The following is a 20,600-nucleotide window of genomic DNA, read 5'->3' on the forward strand; positions in this document are numbered from 1 at the left end:
CATTCAAATCGTTCAATCGCTCATCTGACATATCTGACCGTGTGTATGCACCATAACTCAGTCAGCTGATAAGTAGAAAATAATCACACTTATGATATTTGCATGGATAGATATTGATTTAACCAGCAAACTTATTACTCACAGGGGAGAGCCCACCACTATTATAATTGCAATTGCAGGTAGGAGTAGAGATGATTGGCAAGAAAGAAATATCACTTTTACAGTGTCTCCAGTGTCGATGCTACTTTTACTTGTTTGTGATGAATGTGCAACTCCTGGCACTGTAAGGAGTAGTGGGTGCTTTTGCTGTTGCTCCAATGTGTGAGACAGGCACTTTGACGCGTAAACACAGGGTAAGTTGCTGCTCAAAGTGGAAGCAAGGAGAGCAGCCAGAGTCAGTCAGAGGCAGCACTGGGGTCAGTGACACCCAGTACGGCAAGTAAACTCCCTGTGTGTGTCTGAAAATGGGGCATGGCCTCACACCCCCCCAGTTTCATTCATTCAAGGGGAGTGCCCAGTATTCCTGTGGATGCCAGGCTGCCCCCAGAGACACTGGGTGCCACCCTTGGAGGGTAGCACCCGGTGCGGTTCACCCCCCCCCTAATGACGCCACTGGTGTGTGTGTGTGTGTGTATATATATATATATATTTATTTATTTTACACACACCTTTGCAGCAGTAGCGCCAACCCGGGAGTATTTTTCACACTCAAAAATGCGTCAGTCGCAATGTGACTAGGATGCACTAGGAGACTGTGCTGATTAAATTGATATGCAACACTTTTGTATCTGTGTGTGACAGACTCTGAATCTGTATACAAAGTGCTATGATGCAGCACCTACAACTTTTTTCCACACTAAGGGGCTGATTCAGGACGCTCGCAAGCGGGTCGATGGTGCCGAATTGTGCATGCGCACGACGGAGGGAGCTCCGTCGTGCGCATGCGCAAGACCCGAATAACGACGGCCAAGCCGTCGTTATGGGTCTCGCACCAAAGGGGGGGCGTGCTGTCGATGGTGAGTGACAGCACACCCCCTTTGGTGGGCATGCCGGGGGTGTGGCTGCCAGACGGAGGCGTTCCCATGGGAACGCCTACCGTCTGGGTCCGGCCCCACTGACATCACTAGTGCCAAAATCACTCCAGGGCTTGCGGTCACCGAGACCCTACCGCAGGGTCTCGTCGCAAGCCCGATGGTCGCGATGGTCTTGACCATCGCGACCATCATCATGGATGCTCGCTATAGCTGTGGGTGGTAACCCACAGCTATGCGAGCGTCCATGAGGCCGCTCCAAGTTGAGGGAGGAGGGCCCTGATTCAGAGCGAGCGCTCTGGTCAGAGTGTTCGGCTCTGAATCAGGCCCTAAGTTCCATTGTGCTTCGTACACAAACTCAGTATATATATATATATATTAGGGATGTGCAGGCTCGGATAGGTTTGAGTTTGCACGTGGAGTTCGGATTTTTCCCTCCCAAAAAACGGAACTCAGAAAGAGGCAATACGTCATCTTACATGGACGAACATCATCATTCCTGGACAAAAGTCCAGGAATGAAGATGTTCGTCCATGTAAGATGACGTTTTGCCTCTTTCTGAGTTCCGTTTTTTTTTGGAGGGAAAAATCCGAACTCCACGTGCAAACTCGAACCTATCCGAGCCTGCACATCCCTAATATATATATATATATATATATATATATGTGTGTGTGTGTGTGTGTGTGTGTGTGTGTGTGTGTATAATTTTGTTTTTTTAATATAGTCGCATTTAGCTAATCTACGGTTGAATTAGGAGTCTAGTGCCTTCGACCCAGTTCCAATACTTTAGTTGACATGTCTAAACATATCACTGGTTGTGTACATAAAATAAATTTGCATTCATACTTACCGTAATTAACCAATAAAAGTCAACAAATTTTTATGGATAAACCATAGTGATTAAATACAGTATATAATTGTCTGGCAAGGCCCTGATATTTTATTGCAGTTCCAATAAAATGTTTTGACGTTGCACTGCACTAGATACAGCTCCTTTAAGCTATTCCCATGTCTTTCAGCTTTGTCCTGACTGGAATTAATACAGGGCAAAAATTAGAGGGTGCTATAGTTTTGAGGTGCCATGACATCGTGCCACTTTGTACGAGTCTACACCATACATGTCTGCAAAGCAAGTCTTCCAGCCTGTCACTCACACTGCCAAGTTATAGAAGCATTTAACTGCTCACACAACACAATTTTTAGCCCTGCAATTCGGAGTGTAAAATACACAAAGCCTGAGTTGCGTTAATAAATTCTATCAGTACACACTTACATGCAGATGATGCTGTCATGTCATCTGCAAAATGTATTAGTAATCACATTATTTTGTAAACTGTGCTGATGTTTAACTGGTGCTCACTTAGAATTATTGTCTGCAGATAAAGACAATGCAGAGTCCCCAACTGAGCCTGATCACGTCCTCAGGAGTCCAGTAACGGAAAGAAGTCTGGTGTGCACTTCTCAGTGTTGATAGAGTTAAAAAAAAAAAAAAAAAAAAACAGATACTTAAAATGTATTTAATTCTTTTCAAACTTCCTGACATTTCTGTGCGTGTCCCCTTTTGGTGGTCTGCAAAGAATCATTACATAGAAGTAGTAACGTTACCCTCGACAAGACAATGGGCTAAATCTATTGGCCTGTGAATTGTGTCGAGTGCCGATTACCCAACGATTTAGCAGCAAGATTTAAAGCTGCAAATTTTATTTTATTGTTTTAAAGCCTTGCACTTGCCTTAATTCTCAGACTATTTCATTTTGCACAATATAGGAAAACAGTGATACATTAAACCTCATTCCATTTTGACATTTCAGATTGATTTGTGGTTCCCAGTAAAGAATTATTCCGGTTAAAAGTTGCAGAGAAAATCTTCCTTGTAATTGTGTTCATGCTTGAAAGATGAAATTGTCCTTTTAAAAAGGAAAACCTCCTCCAGCCCGCCCCCTAAGAGCTATAGGCCCCCATGCTTTTCTGCACATATCTCCCTTTCCACTATAGGCACAGGAGATGATAGACAGTGGACTGACTGTATCCCAGGTATTTAATCAACTAACAGACCTTCAGTTTCAGAACATTGTATGTTATTTACTTGTATCATGATCACAGGAAGATAGAGTGCTACGTAACATGTTTGCACTTTCTAAATAAAGGATAATAGCAAATGGTGAGATTACTGTATATAACAGTTGCGTGATATTTCCTGTCCAGTCACTTTACACCACAGGTTCACAAACTCTGTCTTCAGGACCCCAAACAGTGCATGTTTGCAAGGTCTACTCACAGAATCACAAATGAAATAATTACTCCACCTGTGGATCTTTTAAAATGTGTCAGCGAGTAATGAATACACCTGTGCGCCTGCGGGGTGACCTGGAAAACGTGACCTGTGTGTGATCCTGAGGACTGAGTTTGAGAACCACTGCTTTACACCAGAGATTCTTAAACACAGTCCTCAGGACTCCACACAGGTCTCATTTTCCAGGTTACCTAGTAGGTGCACAGCTGTATTTATTACTCAAAGACACATTTTAACAGATTCACAGGCGGAGCTAATTATTTCACTTGTGATTCCGTGAGGAGACCTGGAAAACATGCACTGTTGGTGTCCTGAGGATCGCATTTCAGAACCTGTGCTTTACACTATACATTTGCTATGGGGAATTTGAGCAACCCAGCCAGCGCCTCCCCTCTACCTGCTGTCAGTGTAGCTGGACTGGTACTGAAGGGCTTTAACGGTAGCTTTATATATCAGACTTGGATTCATTTACCTACATGCTAAATTTGTAGTTTTGTTGGATGTATTTTTGTTTTGTGGCCCTCATTATCTCCCTTCATTGCAGTATATTATAAACCAAATTAACAGACAGTGCTGTGTATAGCGAGCAAAGTACAGTAACCTTTTCTGTACACATTTAAATTACAAATAAATCTGAAGATAAAATTTACCTTAGTTTTTCAATCTTTATTACTTTCCATTTACCTTTTTTATTTTCATTACAGTCGTCTTTTTATTTCTTTTACCAGAAGTCGGATCTTTCTCACGTGATGCACGGAAAGGCTTGTTTGTAGAGATCAGGCTAGTATGTAAGTGTAAGGTGCTATAAGCACATGGACCTGGGACCTGAGCTAAGGTTACATTTCAGATGCTTATACAAGGAAGTTCTTAGGCACGTTTAAACATTTAACACAATGATGTAACATCCTCTTCATCTTTTGTATATAAACACTAGTTTGCATTTATGAAATAAGTAGAGTTTTCACCTCTTACACTTCATACAAGTTTTCCATGAAGCGTAACTTTTTGATTATCTTGGATATGACCACAAATTATAACCTTAATATAGAATGGATCTGTAATTATATTTAATTTAAAGGGTTGTGAAAATCTATGTAGCACATTTATGATTGCTAAGGTGTCCGTGGTATTAGACATCTTGTGCAATGGAGATGTTTAACTTAATGTTCCAACATGTAATTGCTGTAAATTCTTAGGTGTCTCTGATATCTTGTTCATAATAAGTGCCAAGATACAGGCGCATTAAGCTTACTTAAAAGATTTCCTGGGATTATAACCAATAGTAAATCACACAGAAGCTTAGATTATGGTTTAGCATATGTTTTGCTCTTTGCTGACTGCTGAGAATAGAGGAGTTACTACCAGTGTGGGTGCATGCTTCTGATTATATCCTCTTTGCCGGTGCTATCTGGAATTTTAGAGATTACCTTTACATTTCTATGGTAACCATACATCCAGATTATCTAGTCCTAGACCTGAAGTCCGATCTTGGTGTAGAATTGAAAACTCTGAAACCATTGCATCAAAATCACATTATCACATTATCACATTTAATTTATTTTATTTACTAAAACCCAGGAAATATAGGGATATATATTGACTATGAATCTCACGCTTTTATGTTTTAAAATGGGAATTTTAAAACTGAAGAGGAATGAGGGTCACATTCCTCTTCAAAGTAACAGTTGACCTCACAGTTATACCCCTTATACACCGGAGCTAAAACCCGGATTTTTGAAGGGTTAACCCGGGCAGCTCCCTGGTGTAAAAGGGGAGAGAGTTGGATCGCCGGGTCGAGTGACCCGGCAATCCAACCCAGGTAACTAGCAGGGTTTAACACGGGCGTAGCCCGTGAAACCCTGCTGTGAGAACAGCGCACTCCGGGTCACGATGACCTGGAGTGCGCTGCTAGCCGGCCGGTTGGTCCGGCTTCAGTGGCGCTTGGAGATGACGTCATCTCCAAGCGGCCACTTTCACTCCGCAAAAGCCGGGTCTATGCAGACCCGACTGCGGTGTGAGCGGCGCTGACTCGGGAATATCCCGAGTCGGCGCCGGCAAAATTCCGGGTCTGATCCGGATAGGAACTTTGTTCCAACTCCGGGTCAGACCCAGAATTTAGGTGGAAAAGGGGTATAATTTATATGATCATATGTTCTACGCGTCTGTAAACAGGGAGAGAGACTAATTTAGGCAATGTGGCTGGAGTTCCATATTTTACCTTTTTGGAAATGGACACATAATGTATTCATTTTGCAAGCCAATTAGCAACTATGAACCAGTCAGAGTGAATTTGCATGATTCCATTCACACCTCCCTGAGAGTGAGAGATGGAAAGGAAAATCTTTATATTAAGGTTATAAATGTCAGGACACGGTGCTGAACCCCTTTGACACCCCCTCTAATGACTAATTAGGCAATTGAAAGTTGCCAATTAACTTAGTCAAATAATTACATGCCATTTTTGCGGTTAAAAATGGCCTCAAATTACCCCAAAATAAACTTTAGTTTGTTTAGGCACTCCAACTTTAACTACAGTATTTTTTAATTGAAAAACATTTTTTATCAATTTTTTTTTTTTTGCAAAGTGCCCTCAAGGTAACCCAAAATCACTTTTTTTTTTTTGTTTAATTCATTTGAGATTAAACGAACAAAAAAAATGCATTTAAAAAAAAAAGAAAGCACAAATCAGCCATTTGACAGCATTAAAACACTTTCAATACTTTCCTTATGCCCACAAACAGCCTTCTGTACTGTCCTGCTAACAAAATTATAAATTTTGGGGGGTCCAGGATGGTCTCCACACTTTATTATGCACTTTTCTCACATCACATCACATTTGGCAGTCAATTTGCAAACCTCTGCTGCGAGTACCGCAAATAGGCATTTTTAATAGGGATGTATCTCCTTGTGTTTTGGATCTTGATTTGGTTTTGTCAACACTGCCCCTTGCGTGTTTTTGGTTTTGGATCTGTACTTTTTTTTTTTTTTTTAAACTCGATAAAATTCTGCTAAAATAATTTTTTTTATTTTATTTTTTTTTGTTCCTACAGTATTATAAACCTCAATAACATTAATTTCCACTCGTTTCCAGTCAATTTTAACCACCTCACAATATTGTTTTCATGCCCCAAAGGGCCACCATTATGGCTGTTAAGAGCCATTACCTCCCCCTCCACGCTACACCACGTGTATCAGCGGGGAGAGGGGAGAAGCAGGGAGCCGCATGTAGCATTGTTTCAACTGCGCTATAGTAATTAAACAGCGCCGACCTGTGCCAGCGCTGGACAGCGGGGAGAGGGGAGAAGCAGCAGGGAGCCGCTTGTAGCGCTGATTCACTGCGCTATGTATAAATAAACACAGCGCTGACATGTGCTAGCGCTGGACAGCGTGGAGAGGGGAGAAGCAGCAGGGAGCCGCTTGTAGCGCTGATTCACTGCGCTATGTATAAATAAACAGCGCTGACGTGCTAGCGCTGGACAGCGTGGAGAGGGGAGAAGCAGGAAGCCGCTTGTAGTGCTGTTACCACCGCGTTATGCATAATTAAACACAGTGCTGACATGTGCTCGCGCTGGACAGCAGGGAGAGGGGAGAAGCAGGGAGCTGCGTGTAGTGATTACACACAGCCTCCCTAACACAGCAGGAGAAGGAGCCGGGGGATGTGCAGTTTCTTACTCACTGCGTGTCCCCTGTAGTCTCTCTCTGGCAGGTCAGCACAGTCTTCTCTTCTGTGTGAAGACCTGCTGTGGCGGTAAGGAGCTGGCAGGAGCTCTTTGGAAATGAGCCCTGTGCACTCCTTCCTGATGTTTGTTAAAACATCAGGGCACCAGGTACCCGGACCCCACCTTTTAGATGGGTGGTGAAGGGTACCTATAGGAATGTAAAAGATGCTATAAAATTAAATAAAATAAATGTATTGCTGGAGCACAGCATGATGTGACCAGCTCCTAGAGGCACATTTTCTAAACTGAGGGCTGATGGGGCATAGAGGGGGAGGAGCTTCACACTTCTAAATTATTTAAAGTGCCAGCTCCAGCTATCCACGTCTCTATATTCCAGCGTAAGCACCTCCAGTATCCCCTGTGGAATCAGAGAAAAGGATTTACCGGTCGGTACCAAAATCCCATTTTCATCTGGTTTAGGCCCAAAATTTGCACCAAGCTAGCTGGCTGACTAAGCTAAGTGGCAGCCCACTGCTGCCGCTGAGCTTAGTCAGCCAGTTAGCTTGGTGCAAATTTTGGGCCTAAACTGGCACAAACACATGATAGTTCAACTTCCAGCATGGCACATAAGGAAACATATGTTTTCATTAATGAAGAGGCCTGAGGGAGTTGGAGTATGTATGTAGTTGAAGACAGGGACAGGAAGGGTTGACTGGTAGTACATTTAATTTCATTTTTTTATTTTGAAGCCAATTTATGAGGGAGGAGGGGAGAGCATGGGTAAACAATATGTCCCATGTTTTGCCCATAAAATCAACTTGGTGGTTCAGAATTTATTTATTTTTTTGTAATTAAAGGGACATGCAGGAGATGCTATCTGTGCCCATAAACATTTCTGGACATTTTTGGCATTCAACCGCATGTCAAAGATTGCAGTGACAGTTCAATTTCCAACGTGTCACATCAGGAAACAAATGTTTTTATTATTCAAGAGGCCTGTGGGAGTTGGAGTATGTATGTTCTGTAGTTGAAGGAAGGGAAAGAAAGATTTGATTAGTAGTCAATTTTATTTCATTTTTTTTATTCTGAAGCAAATTTATGAGGGAGGAGGGGAGGCATTTACAAAAAATATTTTACTCGTTCACATCAGTCCTTGCCCCAGAAGAATCCTTGAATGCGAAGCCTGCTGCTGGGAGTGGATTTTCATCCCAGAAGGGGACCAGGAATGCTCGCCATACACCTACACGACCAGCATAAGATCTGATTCATCATACGATTCCCTGGAGCTCCCTGGCAGTCCCGGCAGCATGTTTGTTGTTTTTCTTAGCACAGGATCTGTCGTAAGATCGATCCTGTCTCACAGGCTCATTAGGGAAATGGTAATTGAAATTACTTGAATTTCCACATAATGGATCACATAAACAAAATAAATGGCACGTTCTGCACACGATACGATGGGCAAGATGTGCTGCACATCTGATCATAAGATCCGATTACAGGAGTTGCGGGAGCGCGCATCGGATCGTATCTTGCTAAAAAGAAAATACATGATTTTCACAAGATCCATCTTATGACTCACTGAAAATCGGGCAATCTGCCCGAAATCATGCAGGTGTATGGCCAGCAGAAGACTACTAGTAGTGCTTAAAAAAAATAAATAAATTGACTGTTAAACAATCCTTTGCAAAGATTCCACTTCACTAGAAAAGCAATTCCCAACCTGTACAGGGACATTATAAAAAATCGTAATTAATGGCCTCCAAAATGCCGTTGTACCCACTATCCACTTAACCACAGATATGTGGACAAGCTGAACAGAGCAAATGCAGGATTTAAGGTTTAAGTCTTTCTTGAGAATCCTTGACCGCTCTGCCTGCTGGTGGGAGTGGATTTTCATCCCAGAAGGGATGAAGACGTTGTGTTTGTCTTCCCAATGGACACACTTCTGAAGAGATGCAAAGAGCTGTTGGTAAGCAAATTGTCAGGTCAAGTGGCACATGATGCAGCGGTGGCTTCTCCTTCAGTTTCTCCGGCAAGTGCATCTGCCGAGAAAAGACTAACCTCAACAGTCAACACAACCAAGTTTTTCTTTGTACTCCGGCATGACAATATGCTTTTCCTTATCATGGGCAACAACTGTTTCAATCACTGGTGCGTAATTTACACAACGTCCTCATCAACATCCTAATTAGCATCAGCTACACAAATATCCTGCTCATCCTGGTGCACTTCCACAGAAGCATCCTCAATGTTCACTTTTACTTACATCATCATAAGAGGTGATGTGGTGAAACTGGCATAGTGCCAATTCTATGTCTTTCTGCAGCAAACTTTCCCTTTGATGTTTTCTTCTTTATCACTGTAAAAGATTTTCTCGATTTTAGATGCCTTGACTTAAGCCCTGTAGGCCATTGGGCATCGGCTTTAGTAGATAATGTAGATGGACTAGTATCGTCATGACTGGTGGCACTGGCAGCAGCTCCAGCACTAGTATGTGGTTCCTGCTCTCTCAAGTCTCAACTGATCGTTCTCCATATCAACAAACACAAATGAAGTAGGGTACAGCACACACGTCACTTTGTACCAATTTTAAATATTACTCTGTGGTATCAATGACCTACAGTGTCGCAAGATTTTTTATGAATAAGAACACACTACAATGTCACAAGTTTATTTATGAATAAGAATAACACACTGCGCTATCACTTAGTGTCACGAGATTAAATTATGAATATGAATAACACACTGTGCTACCACTTAGTGTCACAAGAGTCATTATTTATGAATAAGAATAACACTGCGGTACCACTTACAGTGATGTCATTATGTTTTATATATAACGCATGTTATTTAGCACTTTGTTGTGGTCTGTGTAGACTAATCATTTATTCACAATTGAGGAAAGAAGTGAAAAGTTGAATATTAGACTGTGCTACCACTTAGTGTCACAAGATTATTTATGAATAAGAATAACACACTGCGCTATAACTCACAGTGTCACAATATGTGGATGATAAACTGCGGGCTGGCCGGCAGTGTCACCAAACAATAATAGTGCAGCTAAGTTGCTAATGCACACACACACCAAAAAAAGCACTTTTATTTTTGTTACACTGGGGATTAGCACCCCTGAATGAGGCAGCAGCCCCTTGATGAACAAAACAGACAGCACCCCTTTTTTATGGACAACAAAGCACCCCTGTCAAGTGCGGAGAGACTACCTGCAGTGCAGAGTCACACATACGTGGACGATAAACTGCGGTCTGGCCGGCAGTGTCACCAAATAATAGCGCAGCTAAGTTGCTAACACACAAAAAAAGCACTTTCATTTTTTTTACACAGGGGAAGAGCACCCCTGATTGACAGAGCACCCCCCCTGGAAAACACAGCACCCCTTTATAGACCGCAGCCTTAGCCCCTTGATGGACAGGACAACACAGCAGTCCTTATGCCCTTAATTGACAGGACAAGTGACACAGCAGCTACAGCACCCACTGAAGCCCCCCTTTATATACTGCAGCCCCAGCCTCTTTATGGACAACACAGCAGCAGCCTTCAGCCCCTGACCCCGACAGGACAAGTTGGTCAACACACTGACACAGACAGTGACAGCCAGAGCCATAGCTAATGCTCTGCCAGCCCGCCCCTTTTTGCGTATGACGTCGCGCACAAGGGGACGGGGCCGCCGATTAACTGAAGCTCAAGCAGTGGCCGGTGCTACAGGCAGCACTGCTGCAGTGATGCTGGCTGCAGGGCGCTGTTACAGTCTGAGGGATTATGTATTGTAGGGTTCATTTTAACAAGGCATGGCATCACCAAAACAACCATAACAGCAGGCTTCTCACAGAGCACTTACCTAACTTGTCGGGGAGACTGCTTAACCATGAAAAATAATAATAATAATAATAATTAGAAACAAACATACCTAAACTCATAATTGCCATAAAACGAAGGTATCTATTTCAAGTTACTGACAAAAGAAAAGATCCCAGATCTTCCAGTGTGGTGGATGTGCAGCACTATGTTCTAGACCTACCCCTCCCCGCTTCTTGGCTGTGGCTAAAACGAATGATCCCGAAAACCTTGTGCCGCCCCAATGCACTTGGCTGGTGTTATCCACTCTTTATCATACTGGCTGTGTAGTTATGCCCTTCAATTGTTTTTGTGCCTGTCACTCACATCAGAGTCTTCTGATCAGTACCATACACCTGGGAACACTAGTCATTAGAATAGCATTGTGTTTTCTATTTTTGTTTGAATTACAAGTACAAGTATAGCTGAGCTGTTACACTTCTGGATTTATGCAGTTTATGCCACTCATATGTTAGAAAAGCGGCATTAATTTTAGTTACTTCTTTTTATTGATCACAATTTTAACATTTTTGCACAATTTTAGCTGACACCCCAGTATGATGCCTTCTTGATCCCCAAGGGCCTTGTGACTAACGTTACCTGAGCCTGAACCTTTACAGGATGTTGTGTGAAATTTTGTTCTGTGCACATTTTTTGGAATGAAGTAAGCATGTCGTATCTTGCTGTTTGCTTAATATCGATATGGAAACTCAGACTTGGTAGACTCTTGAGCTGTGAAAGTCCAGAAATTAACAATTAGTTTTAAAGTAATTTTTTCTAAAACTACATTTTTTTTTTTGTACCAAACTCAGGGTTAAAATGAATTCACTAAAAGTAATGCAATTGCTTATGTATACACAACTGTGACTATAGCAAGAAGCGCACAGGGCGGCACCAATAGCATATGCAACCCGTATTACGCATGTCATATGTCAAACTCACTTGCACACATGTTTTTAAACATTTGTTTTTCTAGAGAAATACGAATTCTCTCTTGGGCATCAATCAAAAAAAAACCCTCCAAAAGCAACTCTCCGTCAGGATCGCAGGAAGAAAAATTGTTAAAACATGAACACGTATGCAATATAATGGGGGAATTCAATTAACACGTCCACACACACCAGGGAGGCGAGTTGCCATTGTGACGGCGTACAGACACCGGCAACAGCATTGGAACTTGCCCGCCTTGTACTTGAGCCGGACATGCACATGTTTGCTCATAGTCAAAAATCTGCGAGTCTGGAGGTACCGTAAGTGCGGCATCTTCTCGCGGTTTGAATCCCCCCCCAAGTGTCAGATTAGTGAGAAAAAAAAACCACCAGTCGATGGCAGTGCTGCCGTCACAATCAGTTCCCCCTAGTGCTGATCCTCTTTATCAGTGCTGTCATTCCTGCCCCTGACCGCCAAAAGAAAAACAGCTTCCAATGGCCTGTAGTTATGTGTATCCGCTCTGCACGTGCAATAGCACCAATAAGCCCTTACTGACCCACCCTACGTTAGACTGCCCCTTTCCTCCAATGCCCCCTCCTCTCCAGACGCAGAAGGGTGTGACTGCTAGAATCACAGTTATCTGTTACCTCTTTTGCAGTAATATATATATATATATATATATATATATATTTGGTTTCAAACAAGACAACGTACAAAATACAGAAGCATGAAAATATCAACGTATACGTTTCAAAAAGTATACAAATTGGAAACCAGTATTACAAATTTAAATAAAAACTAAAATATCTTGAGTAACAAAACAGAGATAAAAAAAGATAAATACAGAAGGAGTATCAAGTAGGGGGGACAGGGGAGAGGGTCATTTTGTATTGAAAGAATAAGTTTCGCCAAATATAAAGAAACCGACTTATATCTTACGGGATAAGGACGGTTGGACACACACAGTTTTTATACTCCACAGAGGCTTTGTACTCTAACCATGAAAACCATGTATTAGTGAAAGTACAAGATCTGTTGGTAGAAAGGATTAAGAGGTCCTCCATTGACATATAGTAATCGAGTCTCTGGAACCAATCCTTACGAGTGCGTGGGTTACAGGAGTTCCAATCCTTGCTGCATTACTTAAATGGCGCAGCAAGGAATGACAACCCTTGCTGCATTACTTAAATGGCGCAGCAAGGAATGACAACCCTTGCTGCATTACTTAAATGGCACAGCAAGGATTTCTTGTAGCATCCCAGTGAGGTATTGGAGTAATTAATTATGACCAGAATTTTAGATAACGGGACAATCCCACCATATGTGCAGTAATGATCCTGGGGCTTTTAGGCATCTTCAGCAAGAGCCGGATTTTGTTGGGAACATGGCATGTAGTAGAGTAGGGTGCCTATACCATCTCATTAAAATCTTATATTGAGTTTCCTTGATAGGTGAGCAAGTTGAGCTACAGTGTGTCTTGAGAAATATAGTTTGCCACTCTTGCTCAGTGAGGGAAATACCCAAATCTAATTCCCATTTTTTAGCTGAAGGAGGTATGGAAGAGGAAGGGTTGGTTAGGAGTATCTGGTAGATGGCAGAAATTGTGTGGGAGGGATGAGTTGGTGAGATGCAAAGTTTTTCAAAAGCAGGGAGACCTCAACTAGAAGTTTTCATTCTACCCATGGAGGACAGGTAATGGCAAACCTGTAGATATTCCCAGAAATCTCACTGAGGTATTGACCACTTTTCCTGGAGTTCAATAAATACTTTAATGTCTGACGTAGTCACCAGTTGGCCAGTCCGAAAAAAAAAGGCCTTCCCGCACCCAGTTAGGGAAATGGGTAAAATTAATACCAGGGGGAAATCAGGGTTAGCCAGAAATGAAGTAAGAAGGCCAAAGCGTGAAGAAATGTGGGGTAATTTTCTTAAAGCTTTCCAAACAGAGAGAGAAGGAGAAATTGTTGGATGACGGATGTCTAGTTTAGGAATAGAAGGAAGCCAAGGTGGCAGTATATATATATATATATATATATATATATATATATATATATTAAATATTAATTAATAATCTCTACACACTTCTAGCACAAGCAAGATTAACAAGTTGGATATAAGAACTTTGTTTTATTTAGCTGTGCATTTCACATGATGATCTCTCTCCAGTCTGTAGGGAGCTTCACATCACTACTTTGTGCTGTTGTAGATACCTGCTAATTCTACTTTCTAACTCAGGGGCCGCTGTACTAAGCATTGGAGAGAGATAAAATACCAACCAGTCAGCCCCTGTCACTTTACAGGCTGATGACGAGCTGATTGGTTGGTACTTAATTTCCATCCACTTTATTTCTCTCCCGAAGGCTTAGTACATAGACCCCCTACAGTTTATGACTTCCTGCTTGCCTCCATTTCCCTCCACATAACACTGCATAATGTGTAGCCCTGTGCTATTGGCCCAGTCATCACATGAGTGGACAGGTCACTGCCTATTACAGTCTTCCCTTTGCTGCACTGTATATTGTCTTGAACTAATTGACTACTGTTTGTTATAGCCCTGCCCACTTCAAAATGTCATGTACAAGTGGCCGGTGAACAGTGAATACAATAGGTACATTGACCACAGTAAGCTGCATGGTACAATATGTAATATTATACATGTCCCCTTTTAAACAATCAGTGGTTGTACTTATTATCCATATAAGTGCATATGTTCCACATAGTTTGACATGAATTTACCACAATCTGAATCAACTGTTAGTGAATCAGAAGTAGGAATAAGCCCTTATTTTATATACATTTTAGTTATCTAAAATTCTCATGTTAAAGAACGCCACATTATTCCCAATTTATTTAGGTACATTACACAGTGATGAACTATTATCCTTTGTACAACGCCAGGGGCGTAACTAGGTACTTGAAGGCCCCATAGCAAAAGCTTGTAAGGGACCTCATGTACCACTCAATGATGAATACATGTAACTATGACAAGAAAGCTGGGCCCCCTCAGCTCTGGGCCCCATAGCAGCTGCACCCCTTGCACCTATGGTAGTTACGCCCATGTACAACGCAGCTGCAGTGGCCATCTTTCTTTTCATACCACTAGTATATGCTGCTTGATCTGTCTCCTCCTGCTCATTGTCATGGTGAAGCTGCTGGCATTGTATAGGAAATACAAACAACAAAGGGTGGAAGTATTGTAATCATTTCTAAAACAAATGCCAGACATTGATATTCTAAACACTTCTATTCAAAAATGTTCATTCATTATGTCAGATGCACTTTAACAGTAGCTCATATCTTCGCTCCAGTTGGCATTAACAATACAAAGTGTGACTTATAGGAATATACAGCAGCTGAGAATACATGGTAAAGAGACAATATAAAACCGTGCAGTGGGTGAAAGGCAAATGACATGGTCTGTTTAGTTCTTTTATACCTTTTATCAGACATCAGGTTATGAAACATGATTAATTGTTTGCTCGTTATGATACCCCTTTCCTCTTTTCTATACAGCCTGCCTTCAATATTCAAGTTACATTGTATTTTCTTGTTCTTCCCGGTGGACTCTTATTTTGCATGAAAACAAGCCACCGTGAGCAGCCTCGTATAAATCATATTTTTAGTTCCATTTATCAGGCAAACACTTGACAACGTATCATACGCCTATCATATTTTTCATAACTTCAATATCGTATAAAATGGTGGAAATATTTGTAAATCAAGAACAAAACTCGGTTCCAGTTTAGACTTGCAAGAAAATAAAATGTTATCATTCCTGATATAAAATAGGTTTCATTAGAATATCATTGTCTTAAATAAAGAATGTGTTTGTGTTACTGCGGTAACATTATGGCTGCAAATGAAATTAGCTGAGATTGTTTAATCCTGTGACAATTTTTATGATTGAAATTAAAACGTATGCAATGTATATATAAATTATTATGGTCCTACATTTTTTTTTTCTTGCTATGGCGTTGGCAACGGTCATTCCTAGACAATGTGGGTCATCTTCTCTTTGTCACATCTGTCCAAGCTCTTCCTTCTGACTTTTAGTTGCGCTAGGCAGCAATAATACTTAAATCTGTATAAATGTCAATGCAGATTATCTGTGCAATTTGTTAGGCTTAACAGATCACCATTGATATCCATGCATCTATCAATTACCCATACTGCATAGCTGCACAACAGTTGGTACACATGGTAAAAACTCATGCAGCTAGCGTGTAAACGTACTGCGGTGCCACTATGCAGCAATTGTATTCACAAGGCACAGCTTATTCAGGAATTGATAGGCTGCAAGCTCACTGATTTTAGTGTCAGTAGGCCACAGGTGCACTTGAATAATAAACACCTTTGTTATAGTAATCCTTTGTTCTTCACTGGTACCTTCCATATTTTAGTGAAAGTCTAAGCCCACAAATCTGATCTTTAGGTCATAGTATGAAACCTTTCAACCTTATCTCACATTATTGTATATTAATTATTGATTTGATTTTTTTTTTTTTTATGCAATCATGAATACAGATGGACAAAGGATAACAATTAACGATCATTTAAACAATGTAGAGGTCAGATAAGTCTATAATCAGCCTGGATCAGTTGAGAACTAATTTCCATGAATGTCTACTTCAACCATCCATTGGCGAATATATCTTCTAGCCTTTCTCCGTGTGGCATCAGAGAAAAATGCACAATATTTTTAAGATAATAGTATTGAATGACACAGCTACTGTTTCTTTTCACTAATTTAATGTTATGTTAAGCTTTTGTTCATTTTTTTTTTACAGTGCTACCCTTTATTGGCTTTTATATCATATCTAAGCAGTCTTGGAAACGTGCCATTTAAATATATTCTGGTAAACTAAAAAGGTTGCATCACTTTAATGCTGTATTTAATGAAATGAATGCCCTTTATTTGCCCCATATCACAGGTATGGCCGATGAACTGGCCTTTGCAGAGGAATGCAGACGCCGTGGACAGAATGCTTTACCATCAAGCAGTAGGACCTCCAGACCCCACCGACCTGCCGGCCTCTCCAGGCACGGTCACAACTACATAAGTGATGAGGAGGAGGAAGATAGAATGAGGGGCTCAAGCAACTTTGGGGAATCCCATCTTTACTCAGCAGGTGTGCAAAGAGAGGATAGTAAGGGGGTTAATGATGATGTGTGCATCAGCCAATCAAGCAAGAGCACAACACTGCCAGAAAAACCTCACAAGCGCTGCTGCATACTGTTGTAATACTTTTGCAAAACATAATCCAATTTAACCATTTTTATATATACATAAACAAAAATCATACGCACATTATGCAATGATATTATTTACCGTTAAGTGTTCAGCAATCGGGTCTGAGTTGGGTATAGGCTTGCTTTTGCAATTATGTAGGTTATCATATAGAACTGAAGAGAAACTTATGATTTTATGGGGATTTTTTTTTTTTTTTGGTTGTCACAATGTGATTTGGTGACTTTCTGCATATCTTTTATCTTCCTAATGGTGCATACACACGGTCAGATTTTTCCTTCAGATATGAACGATAACGATTTAAAAATCGTTCAGTCGTTCATATCTGAAGGAAAATCTGACATATCTGACATGCCTGAACGATGGACAATCAACGATGCGCGTTCCCGTTTGTCAGATAACGATATCTGACATCTGATGTGTTTGCAGTCAGACTTGGATGATTCCATTCATTTTAATGCAGTCAAAAATCGTTCAATCGTTCAAAACTTTGGTAAAATCGTTCAAATCGTTCAGTCGTTCATCTGACAAATCTGACAAGTCTGACAAATCTGACCGTGTGTACGCTCCATTAGTGACAAACTGCAATGTCACACTGATATTGCAGGACCCAAACTGAGCGTTATGTTCCAATCTGTCGGATTGTCATATGAGAGGCCTTTGTGCATGTGGTCAACTTACAATCGCATTTAGAGGACCCAGTGGGTTTCTCAAGTGGGTCTTCAGCAAGTTGGATAGCTACGCTTGCATCTTTAGCGGCATAATGTATGGATACCATTAGCGGTTAGATAGAATTTTAGAAATGCCATCTTAATTCCATTTACAACTCATTAATGATTAAAGGCTTTTGACGTAACGTATACTGTGAAGATATCGACGGGGTATACAGAATGTTAAAGTTTTCTTAGAATTAGCATAGACCCTTTTAACTATTTTTACTACCGACTGCAGCCAAACAATATCACATTGCCTCACCAATGCTCTGGTTGAACCTCAAAACTGCCTGGTAATAGCATAGATTATTCACCGGACTTCGTGCCCTGCTGAGCCATCGGTCAGTCAGCGGCAACATTCGCACAGTAAACTAGAATTTATAAGATCGCCTCCCAACCGGTTTTGACTTATCCTTCACTGATACATGTGAATCAATCATAAGTCCTCTCCGACTCCTGAACAGAGACCTGGAAAGCTCGCTGTGTTACTTATAATGGTGCTTGCTACGGGGCTGCAGTAACTCTAAATTCTAGACAAACTAATGTATAATAAAGTGGGAAGCTGCGTTCTCACTCCCCGGCAGGTGATTTCCCAGGCTGCTGTGATTGATTGTTTAAACTTTTGCCCTATGGCATATAGTGCTTATGCAGGCTAAAACCCAATGCTTTACATTGTGAGGATGAACATTTATTGAGAAGAGAGTTTAGAAAAAAAAAAATATAAAAATAGCAGAACTGAGGAGACCGTTCCTTGAAAATTAAAGCAATTTGTAAACTATCATTTATAGCCATGCTTCACTGACCCAATCGGTTACTTCTGAATGTATGATGAAGACTTTGAACGCTGTATATAACAATACACCTTTTAAATATGCCAGTATATGTATTTTCGGGGCATATAATGGATGTTTAATTTCAACTGAAATACTAACTGCAAGACGACTTACAAATTGCTGCATTCACCTGTGTTTACCCTAAATCACAGTAATTGTTCCTGCATGACCTCTCCTAATGTTGTGTATTTCAAGAACACTATGGAAGTGGAGGAGTCCATTGCTAAAAAAGGAAAATGCCATCCAAACTATATAGGGTCAATTCAATTGGGGGCGGATCGCTTTCCCGAACGTGGCGCACAATCACATCATTTTACAGATTCTTGTTCACCCTTTAGGGGCGATTTTGCCACGATTCCAGGGTTACTGTATATGGCAAATTTACACATACCCCTATGACAGCTAATTAAACGCATTGCCAGAAAGTTAAAAAACAAAATGTCATTCTCAGTAAATGGAAATATATCTGTGTTTCTAAATTAATTACATGTTTAATTGTTGTCACGTTTCTGTATTACATAGGAATTATCCATAAAGTATAGGTAGTTCCTACATGAAATGGTGTCTGGTGAGACTTATGGGTCTATGTATCAATAATCGAGGTACTGCCACGATTATTATCGGTCCAACTTGCTGGGGATATTTTAATTTTTAATGAAACTTTCCCCGCAGGGACAGCGGTTGCGGTAATCGCTGTCTCTGCGAGTTATATCCCCAGCAAATTGTGAAAGTCTTTCACAGAAATGAAAGACTTCCCTGGGGGAAGCTGGCACTGTGCACAGTGCCAGCTTCCGGAGCCGGCCGGGGGCAGCGGGGGAGAGATCTAAAGATCTTTCTCCTGCACCTGGAGCCTCCATAAGCTTACAATACTGTAAACTACCGGGGCTAAACTCGCTTTTTTGGAGTATAGTACATAGGGGTCAGATCGTAGTTCCCATTGATAATAAGGACTGCGATCTGCAGCGCTAATTAGCACTTTGCCGGAGATTAGTACATAGGAACAATACATACAATTATGCAGAAACTGCAGTTTTTGCATAATTCAAACAGCTTGAGACATAGGCCCCTTAGTTATAAAGCAAAGTCATAGTTTGATGGAACCCAGCACACTCATTTGTTAACGTGTTGCACAAGTGTGCACTTGTGTATGCAGCAGTAGTTGCTGAGGGTATGCAGTCAGGAAGCCGTCGGTCGAAATGCCGACCGCCTGCTTCCCGACTGTCATATCCCGGCAAGGTACTAATGACAGGCGTCGAAATCCTGACACCTATCTTTAACCCTACGCTGCGAGACCAACGCCCGGCATACCGAACGAAGCGGACCGCCACGGGGGAGGAGGGTTAGGTTAGGGGCTCCTGGGTGGGACTTAGAGTTAGGCAACCCCTGGGAGGGATAGGCTAGGGGAAGGGGGGGTTAGGTTTAGGCACCCCCCCCCGGGAGAGTTAGGTTTAGGGTGCTGGGAGGTTAGGGTTAGGCACCCCTGGGGGGAGGTTAGGGTTAGGCAATTGGGGGGGAGATTAGGCACCCCTAAGGGAGGGTTAGGGGGGAGGGGAGAAAGGTTAGGGATAGATTAGATACTTACCCTGTCGGGACCTTGGTCCTTTCTAGCTTCCGGTGTCGGTAATACATCCGCCGGGCTGACGCCCGGCGGGATATAATACCGATTCCGTTGCTGAGAGCTCATTATACTTAATTGGTTAGAAATAGTATTGTGGGACACTCATTTCATGATTATTGGCGCATGTATTGGCTCCTCTGACTGAATAGTGAGCACTTTCTTTCTGCTCTGTTAGGTTGATGGCACTTTTGTGTTTCTGAGCGCTAGGTTTGTCCTGTTCAATAGATAATGATTGTTTCCCGATTGTCATCTGTAGCTTTTCTGAGCACCACGTTTCATTGACTGGAAAAAGATACAGCGATGACAAATCCCTGCTAATTCAGCCTTATATATTTATTCTTCTACAGAACAATTGTACAGTCCAATGATTTACATTGATGGCTAATATTAGGGTTAATATGAGCTTTGTATACATATACTATAGCT

General features: G+C 41.5%; 1 protein-coding gene and 1 long non-coding RNA gene across 3 annotated transcripts in view; one reads left to right on the forward strand and one right to left on the reverse strand.

Moving 5' to 3' along the window:
* The window catches only part of DNAJB6 (DnaJ heat shock protein family (Hsp40) member B6), an 87,304-nt gene that overhangs the window by 63,142 nt on the left and 3,562 nt on the right, over window positions 1-20,600 (forward strand). For both annotated transcript variants that reach the window (XM_088445424.1, XM_088445423.1), the window contains exon 9: window positions 16,694-16,891. In XM_088445424.1, the coding sequence (XP_088301550.1) occupies window positions 16,694-16,891 (198 nt within the window). The remainder of the gene's footprint in view (window positions 1-16,693; window positions 16,892-20,600) is intronic.
* The window catches only part of LOC148507875 (uncharacterized), a 35,651-nt gene continuing 23,143 nt past the window's right edge, over window positions 8,093-20,600 (reverse strand). Inside the window, exon 3 of the long non-coding RNA XR_015869656.1 lies at window positions 8,093-11,567. This is a non-coding gene — a long non-coding RNA (uncharacterized LOC148507875). The remainder of the gene's footprint in view (window positions 11,568-20,600) is intronic.

Source organism: Taudactylus pleione, unplaced genomic scaffold (genome assembly GCF_031769625.1).
Source record: "Taudactylus pleione unplaced genomic scaffold, aTauple2 ptg000380l, whole genome shotgun sequence".
Taxonomy (NCBI): domain Eukaryota; kingdom Metazoa; phylum Chordata; class Amphibia; order Anura; family Myobatrachidae; genus Taudactylus; species Taudactylus pleione.